The sequence below is a fragment of the Anser anser genome, assembly GCF_964211835.1.
Source record: "Anser anser genome assembly, chromosome: 5".
Lineage (NCBI taxonomy): Eukaryota > Metazoa > Chordata > Aves > Anseriformes > Anatidae > Anser > Anser anser.
Genome location: NC_139725.1, coordinates 52,491,960 through 52,511,210, shown reverse-complemented (window position 1 = coordinate 52,511,210; position 19,251 = coordinate 52,491,960). Strand labels below are relative to the sequence as shown.

Here is a 19,251-nt window from a genome sequence, read left to right as displayed (position 1 = left end):
ACCTCTGAGTTACTGCTCGTCATCCCTGCGAGACTTGGGAGGGCCTGATCCTCTGTCCGGTAAAAGTACAACTTGCAACCTCTTTTTCAATAAAGCTAGCAAGGCAGTGAACCAAAACGATTGATACATTTCACATCTTTGACATTCACAGCAAGTCTGTTGATAATAGATTCGCTTGAAAGGGAATTAAGTTTACTTAAAATAGGTCCACAAGAGTATAAAAGGAGCTGGTGCTTCCCTTTTTTTTGGCGTTATCATTCAATGTGGTTAATAATTATATGCCTGAAGGTATTTAGTTTAAAACAAATTTAACAATGTCTTCCCTTCATCCATAAAAGCAAAATTTCAAAATGGACATAAGTTTGAACGTCCCCAGCTGGGAACCCTGCCCTTCCAACTACACTAGATACACATACATGGTTTCCTGGCTGCCTATATTCATGTCCATCTGTTAAGATGGCAGCGTGCCTACTTACAAGTTGGTCAAACTATCAGTAGGCCATAGGTGCCAAACACTGATCGCTTTCAATGGGCAGCATGCACAACGCTAAGCACAGAGTCTATTGCAAAAAAGCTGTTATCCCTAGAAATATTTAAGCAATGGCCACACATGCTTTCACTTGTATGTGCGTAAACCCATTCACAGATCGTCTATTGATTGAAAGCAGAAATACCTGGAGGCTGCAAGAACTTTCGACGTGCAAGTACAAAATTGAAAATAACAACAGAAATAATGAAAAAACGAGATGATGACATTTTAGTGCAAATTGTATCATTCCGTGCGTTCCTCACAAAGCAGCAAACACGAGAGGTTTGTCAGGAAACGTACGAACCAGCAAACGTGATGCAGAACTGCCTACTGTACTTTCAACAGCTGGAATACAGTCATCTACTTTTCCCTAAAATCACCTTAAAATTTCATTAAGAGAAATCACCTTTACCTTTCCTGCATCTCAATTACCTTTCCCCATCAGTAAATGGAAATACCTTCTATCTCACAGGTATTGTGAAGCTCAATTCATTAGTGCCTGCAGCCATGCTGAAGTCCTTGGGAAGAGAGTGCCACCCGTGTCAAGTACCATACTACCATTCAAGTAGCAAATAGATCTGACCCTACTTAGCTAAGGTATCTGACAAGAACAATTTTCAAGGTGCATGATTGTAAACAGCAGCATTTTATGTGGTCACAGTATGTGCAAAACAAAGATCTTGCTTCTAACAAGTATGAATAACAGAAGCCTATTTGTCTAAACTCTCTCTGAAAGCCTCTTAGTAGCACAAAGGCTATTTCTCCTTCTTCTACCTAATAAAACATCTTGGAAGAAATTGAATAAACCGTACTTGAGATATGCAGACAATTTTGCATCAATAGTTCCATTAGTAGTGTTATCTTTACAAATGTGTCTGCAACGCTTGCTACTCTAGCTACACTTGAACTCTTAGAATAAATATGAATAGCCACTTCTCAACTGGCGGTGGCATCCGTTCTCAATAAAACTTTGTAATTAATATAAATCAAATTTATTTTGAAGGACGCATTTCTGCTGCGTGACAAGTCTGACTGGTTTCTTTCTGATCTTCTCCTTTTATTCTCTGGAAATTGTCGTTTTCATGGTTGTTTATCTCAGTAGGACCTATTCTCGTTCTCAGCGCTGACAAGGCACGTTGCTGACCTGTGCTCCTTTTCATGAACACGTAGGCCTGGCAAGACCTGAAGTCTGCGCATCATTAATACTGCTCATCAGTCACAGCAACACACCTAGCTCTGCCTGAAAAAAAGGAAATAAAGACGAGCAGAAACAAAAGGAATGTTTTCACTCAGGGAGCAGGAGAGAAAGAACACGACACCTGAAAACTTCTGAGCGCTGCAGGACTGCTTCACAGGAAGGAACACATAAAAACGTACCTGAAGCAGCAGTGACTTGCAATACCAAGGGGTACATGGACCAGCCACAATTTGTGTGTCCGGTATATGCAAGAAAGTCTTTGCTCACTACTATCTTCTCACATTTTTGAGTACTGCTATAATCTCAGCTCCCAGAGATTGACAGCTAACAAATAATATGGAAAATGAGGTCTTACAGTTCTTTTTGTAAGAAACAGATTATTTTTTTAATACGAAATGAATAAGCGTATTGTTAGACCATAATTTATTAGAAGTTCTTCATCACGATTGCATCATGCTAGGCAATCTAAACTTTATATGTTGTTTTGTGGGGCTTTTGGTTTTGCTTTTTAAAAGCACACCAACACAACTTTCTTTTTTTTTCCTTCTAACTTCAGAACACAGTTCTCAGAGAAAGGAGGCAGTCATTTACAAGGGGAACTGCTGTGTTGCTAACTAATTCTCAAGTGTCCTCAGCAGATACATTTTCTTCTTCTGAACAGAAGAGAAGGTCAGGTTCTCCTCAAAATGCTGCGCCTTCAGATAGTTCTTGCAATGAAGAACACGGAGCCCTTCATAAGGTGCCTCTGTCACTCCAAATCACCTCCAAACCAACAGTAAACATCCACACACGTGAAAGTGACCCAACTTTGAGGCTGCCTACCAGCTTGGCATACTGTATAAAATTACCAGCTCTGAAATTCATCAGGAACCCCACCTAGCTGGGTGATTACCCCTGGGAATTTACCCAACAGTTCATTCCTCCGGAGAAGGCGGCAGCGGCCTTCTGACAACGGCAGTAACCCAGGTTTACTCGGGAGCAGCCCCGGACAGGGGGCCACGAGGCCTGCAGGCCGCACCGGGCCCTCCGCGCCGCGCCTCAGCCCCTGCCCGCCGCCGCTGGGCGCCGAGCCCCTGCGGGAAGGGCCGCGGCCAGGCCCCGCCGCCCGAGGCGTCTCCCGCAAGGCCGAAATAGCGTCCCCGGGAAAAAAAAGAAAATAAAACAAAAGGAAAAAAGGGCCCGCCCGGGCCGCGGCGGCCGCCAGTACCTCCTCCGCGCCCCGGCCCGGCCGCCGCCGCCGCCGCCTCCCCGTCCGAAATTCCCGCACTGCCCGCCGGCGGCCCGCCCCGCCGCGGCGCCCACCTCCCACCATCGGCCTCGCCCATTGGCCGCCGCGCTCCCGCCTCGCCCGCTCCGCCTGGGGCGCTAGGGCATGATGGGAAATGTAGTTCGGAAAGCCACCGAGTTTGGGGGTTTTGTTTGAAAGCGGCGCGGTTGTAAAACGAAGCGCGTCAGGGAGGGGTTGGGCAGGCCGATGGAGGTGTCGTTGGCCGGGAGACATGGTGGGACACAGGCCGTGGGGTGTGGGGGACCAGGTGGCGCAGCAGTTCTCCCTCAGGCCTCGGTGGTTGGTGCCGAGGCCATGAAGGACCCACACCAGCCATCCCCACGCTCTGCCCTCACCCAAACGCCTCACAAACCCCCCAGAAACACTTCTGCCTCCTTTGTCCCTGCCCCTGTCTACTCCTCTGAGGTCTGAGTCAAACTACGAAGCATTAAACCCAAAAAGTCTTGCTAAAAACCTGAGGTTAGAGGTCACAAAATGTCTGAGAAGAAACAAAGGGTTTCAGAGGGCGGTGAAGCCCTGGCACAGGCTGCCCAGAGGAGCTGTGGGTGCCCCATCCCTGGAGGTGCTCAAGGCCAGGCTGGATGGGGCTTTGGGCAGCCTGGGCTGGTGGGAGGAGTCCCTGCCCATGGCAGGGGGGTGGAACTGGGTGATGCTTGAGGTCCCTTCCAGCCCAAACCACTCTGTGATTCTACGATTCTTTCAAACAGTGGCACCACCAAGTCCCAAGAAACAGATCCTGACTCAGCCGCTTCATCTCACGTCCACCACAGAGCACAAAGTTACACTTCCAATCATATCCAACTGGTACCCTGCGGCGTGACTGTACTGACGCCGGGCAAAAATGCAAACAACTTCAAACAACTTTTTTTTTTCCTTTTTTTCCCCTCTCATTCACATTTCATATTATTTTCCTTAGTGGGACGATGTATACAAATTAAATGAAAAGTGTATTTTCTTTCCTTTAATGTGCTTCTATTAATCTTTAAAAGGATGGCCACCGTTCCCTAAGAATAGCAGTACGGCGCCGCAAAGTTGTCTTTGTTCACCCATTAACACATATTCCAAGAGAAATTAGAGATGATCTGCCCGGTAACCTCACAGCTCTGGTATATTTTAGGAGAGCAGTAAAAAACTCTATTGTACAGAATGCTATTAAAAGGTAGCCACAAATAATTTTTTGACACATTTAAGATCTTTCCAGTTGTCTTTACAAGTTGGACTAATTTTTGTATTTGCTTAGATAGGACCTTACATTTTTGTTTATGAATTCCTTCAGAACCCAGAGAGAATCAACTATAATTTTGAATATTCAACCAATTTGATGAGAAAACTGATTTGTTCAGTAAAGATATTACATTTCTGTCTAAAAAATTCCACATGAGATAGGGCTGACACTTCAGCTCTTCTCACCAAAGGAAGGTAGAATATCATTTTAAAATAAAATCAAGTCCTTAAATAACTTAATAAAGAATCACTTCAGCAAATAGCTGTTTCACCCTTAAAACAAATGAAGAAACAAACACAGAGATGCTGACTAGAGTTTGTTTAGCTTGATGTAACAAAGGAAATTTGTATTTAATGCCTGAGTAAGAAATGGATTTCTGGACTCCTAATTCTGTATTACAAATCACAAGGTCATTATTAATTGTACTATTCAAAACATATTAAATTCAAAATTAAGATGCAGAGGGAGGAATGGTCTTTTAAAATCTTACAGTTCTTTGAAAATATCTTCTGTGTTCATTCCTCACGTTAAGTAGCTGAATAGGTAAATAGAGGAATGGAAGATAGGGAGGAAGAGGTCCAAACTCTACAGAGTACCTATTAATTTCATGAAAAAGAGATGGAGTATTAGAGGCATTAATGAAAACAGTGTGGAAGAAATGCTACAGAGCCAGATCACTTGGAAATTTCACTTTTTCCTGCAGTTTTCTGATGCTAACAGGCATGATTTGAAGCTGTTAAAGGGAATCATTTTAAATAATTTGAAGCTTCTAAAGCAAGAGCTTGTTTGAAGCGCATTAAATTAATCCAAATTATAGGACTTTTATGAGTTTCTACAGGGTTTGTATGTTTTCTTTGGTCAAGATCCAAAACTCATATGCGCAGGCAGTTTTTTTCTACTTAAAAATAAACACCCAGACTGTCTTGGAAGTGTCTTCACCCATCTTAGTTAAAAGTTATATTTATAGGTATACACACGTTTTATCTGGGGAACGCTGGATATCCTACACTGTAGATACATTCATCTGCAGACAAACAACAGTACAGGCAGTCTAACTATAGCGACACAAAGAACTTCTGTTTATCATCAAACATTTCATATATCCCATTACATGTGAAAGAATTATTATCTATCCTGTTGCAGTGCAATGCTTCTTCCTATAATGGAATTTTACTCTGCAAATTTATTTTGGTATTAAAAGGTTCCACTTTATAATGTCTATGGTTCAATCAGTGATCTAAAAGGCACTTAAATGCTTTGAACAAGATACATAAAACGTTTTTACTGCAAAAGCTTTGCTGTATCTACCAATTTTACCATTGATCTGCTTCCATGTAAGGCAGTTCTGGAAGCTGCCCATGCTGTATAAAATCACATGGTGGCTTTTGATCTCCAGCTGGTGATTAAAGCACATTATGGAGGTTTGAAATTTTCTTGTGGTCATTAGCATACCTCCAAACACTTCTCTGCTAAATAGTAGTGGTGTTCTCACTGCATGCTATCTAAATAAGAAATCAGAAATCTATAAACTTATTATTTATAATCCTTTGTAGCTCAGAGGATAGAGATCTCTTGAATGAGGTGAGCTTACCCTTAGCAATAGACTTACTGATCAAATAGTGGTTTCTTATGGTGACTAGTCACTAGCAAAATGCAAGGAAGAATGAGGTTATATATTTTTAAACCCTCTTTTGGTGCAAACAGGCAGAGCTCCATGCTTTGCAAGACCTTGTATAATTACTCCCTATCTGCAGTTCCATATTTCCCGCTGCTTAAAGACGTCACCATTGCTCCCAAGATCACGAGGCTATTGCAGGTTTTCCACAGCAGATTTTTGAACAACTGCAGCATTAACTCTGTTGCTTGAAAATAGAAAAAAAAAAAAAAAAGAAAAAAAAAAATCTTTTTCCTTACTTTTTGAAAATGTATTTGTGTGGTGGGAAAAATAAAGAATCACTTACCATATATTTGTTACTTTCTCTAGCAATCTCCTTGGGGTTTCCTTTCACAGAAAATAAATGAGGATGTCAGCTTTATATATTTATATTTCACTTTATTATATTACATTGCATTTTATTTATGTATTTTTACCATCTGTATCGTGCAAGCAAGCAAAATTTACTGCATGTTACCCAGATACAGAGAAAAATGTTTCATTTCTTCAAAGAGTTTACGGTCAGTAAATACCAAATAAATTCCAAAGCTTTCTGTTAGTTGTTCTAACCTGTCCCCTCACTCCCAAAAAATTGAATGAATACAGGTAACGTGGTTTCTGACAAGTAAATGACTTTTAAAAGGGAATAAAAGCTGGAGGGGAGAAAGAACATTGGTCTGGAATGGATATTGCAGTTGTAAGGGAGACGTGTAAACGGACAGTAAAAATGGTGGAAGAGACAGGCAGGTGAATAGCAAGGTTAGAAATTACTGGCAGAGCAGTGAGGACACAAGGCTGCAGTTCTCTTGCGTTCCTCCCCTGGTGCTCTGGCACAGCACCTGGAGTTACTGGAATCTAGGAAATAACAGATTCCCATCTCTGCTTTTATCCAGCAGTTTAACACTTGGAGGAAGAGCAGAACTACAGAGAGAGAGCACTAAAGATTTAACATATAGGCAACATTTTTCTTGTACATCCAAACAACACCGTAAATACCTGAGACCTTTTGTAAGATTGGACACAGCAGTTTTTATCCAAGAAGCTTATTGTTCAGAAAAAGAAAAAAAAAAAGAAAGAAAGAAAACCAGTGCATATCACATGCTTTTTCATACAAAACATTAATTCGTATTCATATAAACAAGTATTTGGTGGATTAATTGTCTCATACAAACTTTCTTGGAGAAAGTAGAAGGGGCAGAAGTCATTGAATGTTTCATCAAAATAAGATATCATACCACAAAAATTAAAAAGAAAATAGTGTATCTTATAGTCTACACTTTTCTGTCTTCTGGCAAGCTTTATTACCCAAAACTAGCTGTCTGGAGAAAAATAAAAACACTTATTGCTACTCTTCTGTACCCAGGCATAGCATGGAATCCTTCCTGTCAGGCTGCTCTGCAGTGTAGTTGTGGTGTTCATGACCACACTAATCTACATAAAATTTACATGACATGTAACGAAATATATGATTTGCATAAGAACTGGTTTCCTCAGTCCCAAATGGCAGTGAGTAACTAAAAAAATCCTACCACTAGGTGTCTCATTGGTTTTAATATACTCCAACCTAGGAGCAAGAAATGCTCAACAAAATTTAACAAAAATACAGTTAATTACCACTGACATTCCCTCCTTCGTTACACCAGCACACCCTGAATTTAATCACATGCATTATTGTAATCAAGCTGTCAATCAGATTTTGAAATATTTCATTTTTTGACATAATTACAGCAGAATCCCTACAGCCCGTCTAGAACATGGATATGGCAAGATTGATATTGTGTTACAAAATGTGATCTGACAAAAAAAATTGATGCTTCTGTGCAAAAATTAAAGAAACACTGAGCTGCTAATGCATTTACCCTGCAAATATGTCTCATCAGGTAGAACGTCAAGAGTTAATACAACTGCCTGCCCATTCACTGAATAATGTACACATTCTTGTCATGCTTTAAATGCTGAAATGTTGTCCGTGTCATTTTTATTTTTGTTTAAAAATCTATAGCTTTAATTTACTTCCTCGGCACCAACTGTATGGGGGCTTTTTAGCTTTTAGGCTTGCAGCCCGTAAGGTAAGCACAAGATTTAGAGAAGCAACCAGCAGAGAAATGAGATGCCAAGGGCTCGCGTTGAAACTCCTCTTAGTCAGTCCTGTCTATGGAAATCCACAAAACTGGGGTATTTGATTAAAGTTTGCAAACAGTTTGCATTCCTGATGAGACATCCATAGTATGTAGCGACGTCCTTTCCAAAAATTCCACGTTCCTGCTTTTGGGTGTATGGCAGGGAGCATATTTTTTATGTTAGCACTTCAGAACATATGAGATGCCCCTAGAGGTGCTCCCTTTAGGTGGGCACCCATCTGTCAGCAGTCACAAGGGTTCCCCCGACCACAAATAACACAGGCTTTGGGCTGGCTCTGGTGAGCCTTGGTCAGATACAATCTCTCTCACTGTTGGGACACGAGCTTGTCTTTTAACCAAGAAGGTAATTTTTACCATCTGATGACTATTTCATGGCCTCTGTGAATGAGTTTGCAGACCCCGGCCTGATTTTATGTAGACAACTGTCTCTCTTCACAAAAACAACTGTCACAATTGGCAACGGTTGTGACACGTGCTGCCAGCAGCAAGGGCTCAGGATGAATGGACTGGAGGCAGGAGAGTGTTCTCCTCACTGTGAGGAGGGAGGTGAGGGTAGGGGATGCTTTCAATACCACCAAAAGTGCTGTACTTCAGTGTACAGTGTTGTTAATTCAGGCATCTTTCACATGACCGGTGCTCTTTGCTTTAAAAGCCACTTGCTTGTATATTTCCAGACAGGTGTTGCACTGGAATAACTTAGCTAAATGCGTTTAGATAACTTAAGACAACCTCTCAGCCAATAGCAAATCAATAATTAATTTCTTCCTTTCCAGTGCTGGGTGAGGATTTTTCACTGGAGAGATGCGTGAGGTTTTTAAGAAGTTGCAGAAGCACACGTGTAACTTCACATATAATCCCAGCACTCTTCCACCTCGACCTCAAGAGATGCACCATAAATGTGCTCCTTCTCTCCATGCTCACTCTGTCCTCAGAGTCCCAGTTGCTTATTTTCCATAAATTGGTACTGGCCCTGTTATTCAGAGAAGTACTGTTTCACTTGGGTATTATCACAGCTCCTAAGATCTCTATTCATAAGATCTGCTTTTTTTTCTAGCTGAGTTTTCATATTTTCGTCCAGACATCTGTTGAAAGGATTGAATTAACTAATGTACTAGTAGCAACTAAGAAAACATGTTTAATGAGCTCTACCACAATGAACCTACCAGGGCAATGAGGCGGGGCATATAGACGTAGGTTCCCCGTCTTATGCCTTGAGAATAGGTTAAATTTCCTCCTCTTCTTTACATCCCATCACCTCCTTCTTTCCCTTCAGTCACCTGAACCTGTCTCCATGCACGCACATGAAAGACACTTTACATGTCCTGTGGAGGAGGTGATGAGTTCTGTATTCCCTCCAGACTGGCTACTTTTTGGCAGGACATGCCAAGCTTTGTCCCTCCCCAGTTGCCAATAGCTTGTATTCAGTTGAAAAACGCTGGGAGCCAAGTATTTGCAATCTATTACTGAAACAGCTAATTTTGCCAATAAAGGCCTGGCTTTGAAGATATTTAAATGGTATTAAGCCTACCTCAATGATATAAATAAAGAAGCGAGTTCAGCAGTTTTTACGACACCATATACTGACTATTCTAAACTGTCCACTAAACATTTTTCATTCTCCATGGAATATCAACACACTGACTGCAATATTTCTATCTGTGTTCTTTTACTTGCTAATAATCAAATTGCAGCCATCAACCTTTTCATTTAGAACTACTTGCTCCAAAAAGTAAGTACAGCCATTTGAAACAATTTTGTAGCTATCTCAGACGGAATGCAAGTTTTACATTGTTGAATTGTAAGACTGCCACCTCGTAAACATATTATAATGTATATTGGTCTATTTTGGTGAACAGCTGAATAATAATGTACTTTAAAAACAGTTTGAAATGCATCTTCTAAGATATAAAGCAGGGAGGATGACTAATATGAGAATATGGCATTTCACAGCAAACCTAATGAAAGCTTGTGAAAACTACAGTCAGTATCTCATCACCACACTGGCTACATTGGCTGCAATACAGTCAATACTATATTGACTGCTAGAAAGGCTATAAGTATAAAGCATTCCATCTCTCTTGATGAAAGTAACTGAGCTGGGCCAAAATTGATGAGTAAAAGAGTAAATCTTCCAGTTTCATGAATTTTGCATAACTCATTCTTGAATATTTCTTGGAATTGTGTCCTGTGTCCTTCACCAATGTAAACTTTGCTTTTGCTTCACTTTTGAAGAGTCTTTGGAGAATGATCATTAAAGTAATAGCATATTTTTAATACATAATTTATCTGCAGAGCCCCAAAATAGAGCTTGCTTTGCCCGTGTTTCTAGTTCAGAAAATTCAAGAGGGAACAACTACTTTTTAAAAGATTAGATTACCTCATCAGGTGTTTTATGCTTTTTTATTAAGTTATTTCTTTAAAGCTGAAAATATTTCCTAAGCATTTGCTGTTGACTTGTATTTCTATTGTTTGAGCATGAAACAGCCTTCGTAGCAGAGGGCCAGGTCTGCCTGGTTCAGGCACAGAATTGCCAGCCCCATTTGCTCGACGTTGCATGCAGAGAGAGCTGAATTAGCCCAAGTGCAGACTCCACATCTCTCCCCCTCTCATGCAGACTGCTATTCAAACATTCATTCCGGGATGAAAAGCTCCCTCCTTGTAGTCATCAACCACGGAGTGCCAATTCACCATAGATGCTACGTTGCTTCTAATCCGGACCCCACCATTGCTTTGGCACGGTACGCAGCACAAGGAACCTGCACACACGCTCCCATGCTCCCCCAAAAAAACAGAAACACCTACTCCAGAAATCAAAAACCTGATCTGAAGGTACATCCTGTATAATCAGCTAGAGCTATGCTTTCCTCCACATCAGTACTGGTATCTTTGTGCTGTAATGTGGATTAAGCACTTACTCAAAGTGCAGTTATTGAGGGACCACTTTAAGTGTCATATGAAAGAGAGGCTACATTTGGTAATGCACAGCATGAGATGCAAGAAAGATGTTCCTTACAAAAAGAATCAGAAGAGGAATTCAGATTCATGGAAGTTTGCCCTTTCTGTATGCACTTGGTCAAATAAGATATATAACCTTGTCCTGCAAATGTTTGTCACATCTTTAGATTGCCAGAGCCTCTACTGGATAGATCAAATCAATTACATCGCACATTCCCCCAGTGGAAAGACAAGTGTAGGATAAAGGATGCAAATTATTATAAGGCATCTGAAAAGTTATTTGCAAAACACCATTTTTACGCAAGGTTGTTTTGTTTTAACTTAACAATGTAGCATCATAAAAATCAATTTGTCTGTCTTTAATGTGGTCATTTTTACCAAGGCAATGTGAACAAGGAGAGAATACAAACCATTAAAGGTGTGATCTAATAATATTTTATATCCCTTTGATTGATTGTGAATTGTGAATAAACACACTGGTCAGAACATGGGAATAATTCAGCTTTCTACCATACACCAAGAGAGGAAATAACACACACACACGCACACACAAAATCAAAAACCACCATGAAAAATATACACAGGGAAACATTCACAAAACCACAGAAGACGTTCCAAGAAAGAACCAGAAGGGACATTTGCCTGGAAATGAAGGAAGCCTGGGGATTTAACAGACGAGTGGCAGCAATGACAGCAGGTAGGAGTGGGCAGCTGAGGGGTCTGGTCTGGTGGCAGGGACGGAAGAATTGCACCTGGTGTTTCTGGGCACTCAAGTTGTTGGGAAGCAGGTAAAGCAGAAAGAGGGCAGAGAATCCAGACAGAAGAGGGCAAGGAGAACTGAGCTGGAAATACTGGAGAGCAGTCCTGGCCAACTGGAAAGCCTTTGCAGATAAGCACTGGTTAGAAAAGAAAAGAAAAGGACAAGCAGGGGGAGGAGGAGGAGAAAAAAAAAAAATGAGACATAGCAGTCTAAAAGGTCTTCCACTGCTCTAGCAAGTAAGGATTTTCCAGCTGAGGAAGGAGGGAAACTGAAGCAGACAAGGCAGCAGGTAGAAGATACTTGCCAACTTCAAGTTCCCAGCCAAGTTTTCTTAGCATGGCCACACATGCTATGCTTGGCACCTGCTACGTTGACCATTTGCAATGGTTCAGAGTTGTATTTGTTCCCTTTTCACTGCGTGAAATGATCTGGGGACACTTACACCCAGGATGTAGTTTAGAAGGTTATACGGTGAGGCTGCAATATCTTGAAAAAACGTGAATTGTACAAGTGAAATTAGGTCTGTACCAAAGACTAGCTTTCCGCCTGCTACTGTGCAGCTCTGCCAATGCACTTCAAGCTCGACTTACAATACCCCGTGTAAAATTTCAGTGCCGCCTCTCGTCAGAGCAGTGACTCAGTCACACCGAACTGTGCCACTTCTGTGGCAGGATACAGCCCCTTGTGTCAGTGTTGTAACATTTATGACTCAGAATCCAACACGGCAATCAACACAAAACACAGCAACTCCAAAAGCAGGTTTCTAATGCGGATTCGATATATCACCATTCAGTGAGATACAGCAGGTAGAAAAGAAGTTTCAGGCTGGTACATATAATTATATTGCATCTTAAAGAAAAGGTCACATTTTTAACAAGCAGCATTATGCTTTTCAAGGTCCACGGGGGAGGACAAGAGAGAGCAAGCTTAGTTTCCTTTTTACTGTCATCATTACTATCCAAAACACAATGGACTGGGCAGCGCGGGGGCCTGCAGCATGGAGAGTTTTCCTTTAGGCTAGATTTGAACTCTTGGCTCTGTCAAGACTGGTAAGAAACCATCTGATAGTTGCCAACTCATATAAGCAACTGTGGATAGTTTGGTTGGCCCAATGCAACTCCTAATGAAAAAAAAAAAGAAAAGGAAAAAAGAAAAAAAAGAGTACGGGCAGCAGCGCTCTCAGTTTTGGCATCATCACGGCAGACTAAATAGCAGCAAAGTCTTAGAGCTTATCTATTCAAGGAACTGTTCTGAAGCATCTACCTGTTTGCTGGTGTTATTTCACCCAGAGGCACGTGCTCCAGCATACACGTGCCTTGGTCCTGATCTGTTTAAGCCAGTGGTAAAGAGCAGCCCCAGCAACATGTAGCTGCTTCTCATCAAGTCAATGAGCAGGGAAATTTTGAGTTGGCAATGACCAAGTTAGTGTTCCCCTGTTGTTCTTGATTTCTCGGTATCAAGAAGCAAACTGTGTTATCCAAAGCCATTTCTGCTCTTTACAGTGAAGAATTTATTTCATTCTTTTACAGGAGTCGTTAAAAGCAGTGTGACAGAATAGCAGTCAAGAGAAAACTTCACAGTTCTCAAAAATATGACCATCACAGCCACTCTGATCTTCATATCCATACCTGAATATGTTCAAATCCTCCTAGAGGAACAGTTTCCTCACAACCTGAATTTAACTTATACTGCTAGCAGAGATTTCTTTTATGACACATTGAGCCATCCAGTGGCACAGGCTGAAACAAACTACTACACGTGCTTGCAAATACATTTCTCCAGTCACTTTCCTTATATGAGATTTCTATTAGTGACTACAAAAAAAAAAAAAAAAAGACAAACAAAAACCCACAACAATAAAATATTTATTTAGTGAATATTGCAAATAGAACTGAAGGCAATAAACATTCCTAATCATTTAAGGTCAAACAGAAGGGGTCTCCTGACATTGATTTAATAAAGAGGAGAGTTGAGGGGAAAAAAAATATTGGCTTTTAACTCTTTAACTCATGATAATGATAGCAGACAACATCGTGGTCCTTTCTGTTACTTTTGAAGAGAAGGGAATTTATTTAGGTTTAATTAACGTTCTGAACTTCTCTGAGTTAGTTTGTCACTCTTCTTAATGCCTCAGAGGTTCACCTCTGCTAGAATTAAATGCTGGTTTCTTCTCTAACATTAGAGAAACATATCTCAACTTCATTTTGCAATCTTACGATATCAAAGAAGTTCTTGTGGTCACCCATTCATTCTTCTCCAGAGCAGCCCCTATTTGCCTTGCTTTTTTTTCATCGTGGCAACACTAAGTATAATTTAAAACAAAATAGCAGGCAAGTTGAAATAGCACTAATATAATATGATCAAGGGATAGTTCAAGAAGTCACTGCTGGTGTCTGCACGTAATCTAATTCCAATCAAGTGAATCTCTACAGCAATTTTTCTTTCCACAAACCAGCTGTGCAGGCTGGTATCTTTACTCCACCCAGATCTGCATTAAGTTTAGCAGGGTCCTGCCCACAGGTAGTCAGAGTCCTGCCTATAGACAGAAAAGAGATTCAGAGGTGTCACAAGTTTTATCAGTGCGCATCTACTTATTAATCTGTCAGTGCTCCTGATGTGACACCTTTTTTACCATAACAAATATGTGGCAATTTTCCAATGGAAAATTTCAAAGAGCCCAAGTTTCAAATACAGTGTTTAGTCTGAGCATCTACCCTTACATCACCTCTTTACACGTGCATGCTTTCCTACCTACAGTGGTTAGTATCAGATGTCAGACCTTGACCCTCTGAAAATTCTTGTCGTAACAGTTTGAATTAAGTTAATTAATCCCAGATCACTTCACTTTTGTCCATGCTACAGTCTTGTGGCTGCAAAACAATACTTTAGTATTTTAAATAGCAGGAGATAAGTATCTGCATGCAGAAGCAGAGATCCAGACACTGATGGCTTAAATGCCATTAAGGGCAAAATTTATTGCCATGGAGGGCAGTAATTAAGTATAGTGTGAGTGGGTTTTATGTTTTAAAAGATTGTGAGCACATTAAACGCTGAATAATGGTGCTATAGCAGTAGTGGGTAGAGCTTGGCTTAGCATGGGCAAAGAAGAAAGATCATTAGCAAATAAAATAGGGAGCACCTCAGGGGACACGCCTACAGACAGTCTGTCACCCACTGGTTTTAACATTTCATTTCAAAATTTAATTAGATATCAATTTCTGAATGCCTAAATAAAATCAGCCCCTTTGCATAGCATCCACAAGCATCAGCTCGCACTGATAAATTTGAGGCTGTAGCAACACTCCTCTTCTTAACTTTTTGAGAGGAAAGAATAACAAAAGAATAGCCAGAAAGGATATTCCTAGTCCAGCAACCCAGCAAACCATCTAACAGAAGTAAACAATGCTAATACCACTATTTAACTCATGATTGATGCACTGGAAGCAACAGCAGTGCTGTGCAAAAAGTATGTATGAAGCAACAATATTTTGCATTAACCTAGCAAAGGACAGGGCTGAAAGTGTCTCATATCCATGGCTAATAAGGAAATGCTTCATTGATCACAAAAACAATGAAAGTCATCTATCATTCTAGTAAAATTCCGCTAAAAGAAAATAAAGCTGTGGTAACAGCTTGTCCACCCTTAATGACAAGTGTTGCTTGTCTACCATTTATATAAGGGAGTGTCAAAGCACAACTGGCTTTACCCAAAACACATATGGGCTTATTTTTTTCTGAAGAGATGTTATTCAAAGGGGGTAAAACCCTGTCTTCTCAAGACCTCTTTTTTTTCAAGAAATTGGAGGTAATCTTAATTTTAGAATAGTGGAGAGGAGCCATTCTCTGGTAAAGCACAATGATCACTAATTTTAGGGAAAACATTTGCCTTAAAAAGCTAATTTGTTATAACATTAGGGTCTACTTTGACCAAAATTCCTAACTCACCTAGGAAACCACTATAGAGGCTACATACAACACTCTAAGTCCTCAGCATAAAAATCATGAAGAACCATTGTAGGCTCCAGGGGGCACCGATATTGATGCAGTGTCGAGTGCTGAGACAGATCATTGCAGCATCTGGATATAACTAATCTAGGGTGTCATAAAGGATTAAAAATATGAAAGATAAACCACTAGTTCTGTTCTGGGTACTAGCTAATCTCTAATCAATGTTCCCTTTCTGAAGTAAAGGCAGCAAGCCAATTCAATGTGCAGATGATGAGGCAGGTGTACCCCGTGTCACAACATGCACTCCTGATACCTGTTTTTCCTCAGAAAGGCAACCAGAGTTTGGAGGAGACCAGTGGCCTAGAGCACGTCAGGTTTTCAAGAGCTTTTACAACTGAGTTTTCATCTTCCAAATATTAAACATACCTACAGCTTTTTGAAATAATTGCCAGCTACTCAGAAATATGACTTGTGCAAATGAGTGAGCTACCTTCATTAGTGGTGTCGTAGCATTTTCACTGGGGTTTTGTTGGCCCAGCAGTTTTTATACTTTGCAAATAATTCAACACAGCTGTGGTAGGCTCAGGTACATTCAGCAACAGGTGGGCAGGATGTCCCTGTAAACCATCTGTCCATTCATCTATCTTAGAAACATATCCCCTTATTTCAATAATGCTCAGAAATTACATCATTTGATGACTGGTAAAATCATCTCCGTTTTGTAGCTGGGGAACGAAATGAGGCCTGGGGTCCTGCTTCAGACTGGGGCTGAAGTTTGCAATGTCTGTTCCTTTTGTGATGATGCCTCACTCAATGGACAATTTTCCTTCACTCATGACTATCTCTGCCTACTGAGGCTGGTGTCCGTAGCCGATATGTTGCCAGAAGGCATCAGCCCTCTGGTATTGCCCTTGTGCAATTGCACAGCACCTTGTCCCGGTGGGAGAATCCGTTCAGGTCTTCAAACCTCATCTTCATCCTAAAGAACTGCAGCAAGGAGGCAGGGAAATTGCTCAAGCAACTTGCTAACTCGAAAGTCTTGGTGGTGGTGTTGATATACATGGTAGTTAGCAATGCCTGTATACTCTGTTTAAGATCTCTTTGTGCTGGCTGAACATGGAGAGACGGTTTACAAAGAAAGTGGATGGTGTGGTTTGCTGTCTCCATGACAGGTTAGTTTAATCAGGCTATTCAGCATACAAGGCATTCAGAAATACCTAAATGTAAATGGACTCCCCAGCCTCACCCAGTTTCAGAGCTGCGCTTAGCATTTCCATGTAACCCAGCCATCACCGCAGTGCTGTAGTGAACCACACTGAGACAGCAGACGGTGTGCTGGGTCCGTGTCAATCTAAAGCGAGCCATCAGGGGCTGTCACATTCCTCCAGCACAGGGAAAGGCAGTCGAGTGTTCGTTTATGTCAAAGAGCAGATACCAGTGCCAGCAGAGGGGTGCAGCCAGGGATGGCCGTCTGCTCTTTGGGGCTGCAGAACCTGAGGTCTGGGCTGTGGCCGCCCTCCTTCTGCCAGGGCTCGTGGAGCTGCCTTGGGGCTGCTGGCACAAATAACCCTGAAGGCTACGACTGTGCACAGAAATTACCCTCCCGTGCCTCTGCACAAGACAGTTTCTACAGGCTGAGCTAAGAATCACGTGTTTTTTTTTTCCTTTTTTACGTTATCACCAATATTCCCTACCTGTTTCAATAGCAACAGGGGCTGGGCAAAAGGAAAATATTTCCAGGAATGCTTATTGGCAAGTATACATACGTGCAAAGAATTACAACGTTTGTGCATGGGGCCATACGAGAGTACATTAAAACACCACCACTAAAACACTGCATCTCCTCAAACTAGGAATGTCTGATACAATCCTCTTCATGAGCAGATCTGTAGCATTGTTTCCATCTCCCATGTACAGTGCTGACGTGCTAAGGCAAGGAACTTAGCTGTCTTATTTCCTAGAAACCTTGCAAACAGAGAAATGATTAAATGGTAAACAGTAGGCAATAAGCTCAGCCCGACAACCCTGTTAATTACTTAATATGGTGTTGTATTTGACAGATCCTCTCTGCTGCATTAAGGAGCTATCTTTGCTTGGGTGTTTAGCCCAGTAGCAAATACAAACCACTTCAGCTTCACAGCGCCCACGGTGCAAGATGGCATCAAAGCCCAGGCAGAGGCTGCTTCCAAACCCAGTTGTTGGCTGTGCTGTGAACCAGAGGAAAGCTTCTAAAAAGGATTGCCAGTGACCTAAATGGGCTTCTCACTTCCAAATGGACAGCAGGAAGCAATAGTCACTTAAGTTCTGCAACAGTGGTTGCTGTTGAAGCACTGAATTGATTTCCGAGTTGAGACAATTCATGGGTGCAAGGACCACCAGGAGCAGCACCAGGGCCCTGTTTCAAGGCCTCTGTTTTATTTAAAACTGTGCACCCTTCTGACACACAGCAAAACATGTCTCTTGGCCCCATACTATTACCACATGTCCAATAAATAAAACACCTCTCTTTTGGCACACGCACAACAAAGCCTTGTTGTTCTCGAGGCAGCATGCAAGCATCATGGTGGCGGAGATGCCCACAGAGTGACTCCTGGTGGAGTGACTTCAGGTCCCAGCAGCCAGCACTGCACCCAGGGGTGGCCGGAGAGGTGGCACGGAGCAGGCATAGAGCCGCCGTGCTGCCTGGACCAGAGCAGGACCGGCTGCCGTCGCTGGTCGCATCGCTGCGTCCAACTCGTGCTCCTCTCAGGAGCCCACTGCTCCAGCAGCGGGGCTCAGGACTGGAGCAAAATGAAATTAAAGCTCTCCCAGCGCTCAGGAACGCGAGGCAAACTCTGAACTGGAAGCTGGCTTTCAAGCCAAGCCCTCGCCTGGGGGTGCTTTCCACGCGGGCACACATCGGCAGGGTCACACTCACCTGGGGGTCACGCAGCGGTAACGCCGGCGCTCCATCTGCTTACCAAGGAAGCCAACATAGTGTTAAAAAGCACGCAGGATGCACAGACCATATTGGACTTTAGACAGGAAATTATCTTTTCAAATTTTGGTTGAGCGATAAGAAGCTTTTAAAACTAAAGAAATGAATGATGTATGCAAAGCTGTACTTGAAATGATTCTGGTGTTGCAAATTGCCATGCTCTTACTGTGGAGCTGATGAAAATAAATGAAGCTCTGCGTTGCTGGGCTTTTTCCTCCCCCTTCTAATAAATGAAATGAAAAAGCCCCATTATTGTGCCACCTGCTTCAAATTCCTAATTGTGGTAACTGAATTCTGAAATTGTTTGTTAGCTGTGTAATATCACAGGCATTAAAAATACTGAGAGGCTATTAAGTTCTTTAAAACACAGCACCGGATAAAAAGGTGCAGCTATCTTCAGATTTTATTTCCATGAAATAACTTTTCCAGTGGAGAAATATGTTAAAATCCTACAAGTGCATACTGAAAAAATCCCTGTTAATTTAACAGTTTGAGAAGCTGCAAAGTAAAGACCCAGGAGAGACGCATAGGCATATTTAAATATTTTTAAAAGAGAGCACTGTGCCATTCTGTTCC

At 41.7% G+C, this 19,251-nt stretch overlaps 1 protein-coding gene and 1 long non-coding RNA gene across 4 annotated transcripts in view; both read right to left on the bottom strand.

Annotated features, from left to right (window-relative positions):
- Positions 1 to 3,054, bottom strand: part of VRK1 (VRK serine/threonine kinase 1) — a 33,948-nt gene extending 30,894 nt beyond the window's left edge. Inside the window, exon 1 of one of the 3 annotated variants that reach the window (XM_083839427.1) lies at positions 3,030 to 3,054. In XM_083839427.1, coding sequence (XP_083695553.1) covers positions 3,030 to 3,039 — 10 coding nt within the window. In that variant the 5' untranslated portion in view covers positions 3,040 to 3,054. Of the gene's footprint in view, positions 1 to 2,633; positions 2,846 to 2,934; positions 2,998 to 3,029 lie in introns of those variants that run through there. The other 2 variants (XM_083839428.1, XM_083839429.1) reach the window with 2 other exon arrangements.
- Positions 3,055 to 8,551: 5,497 nt separating this feature from the next.
- Positions 8,552 to 18,831, bottom strand: LOC310899829. The gene is made up of 3 exons (XR_014584698.1): positions 18,616 to 18,831; positions 17,823 to 17,905; positions 8,552 to 9,005 (listed from the first exon to the last, which is right to left on the bottom strand). It is a non-coding gene; the product is annotated as an uncharacterized lncRNA (long non-coding RNA).
- Positions 18,832 to 19,251: the final 420 nt, after the last annotated feature.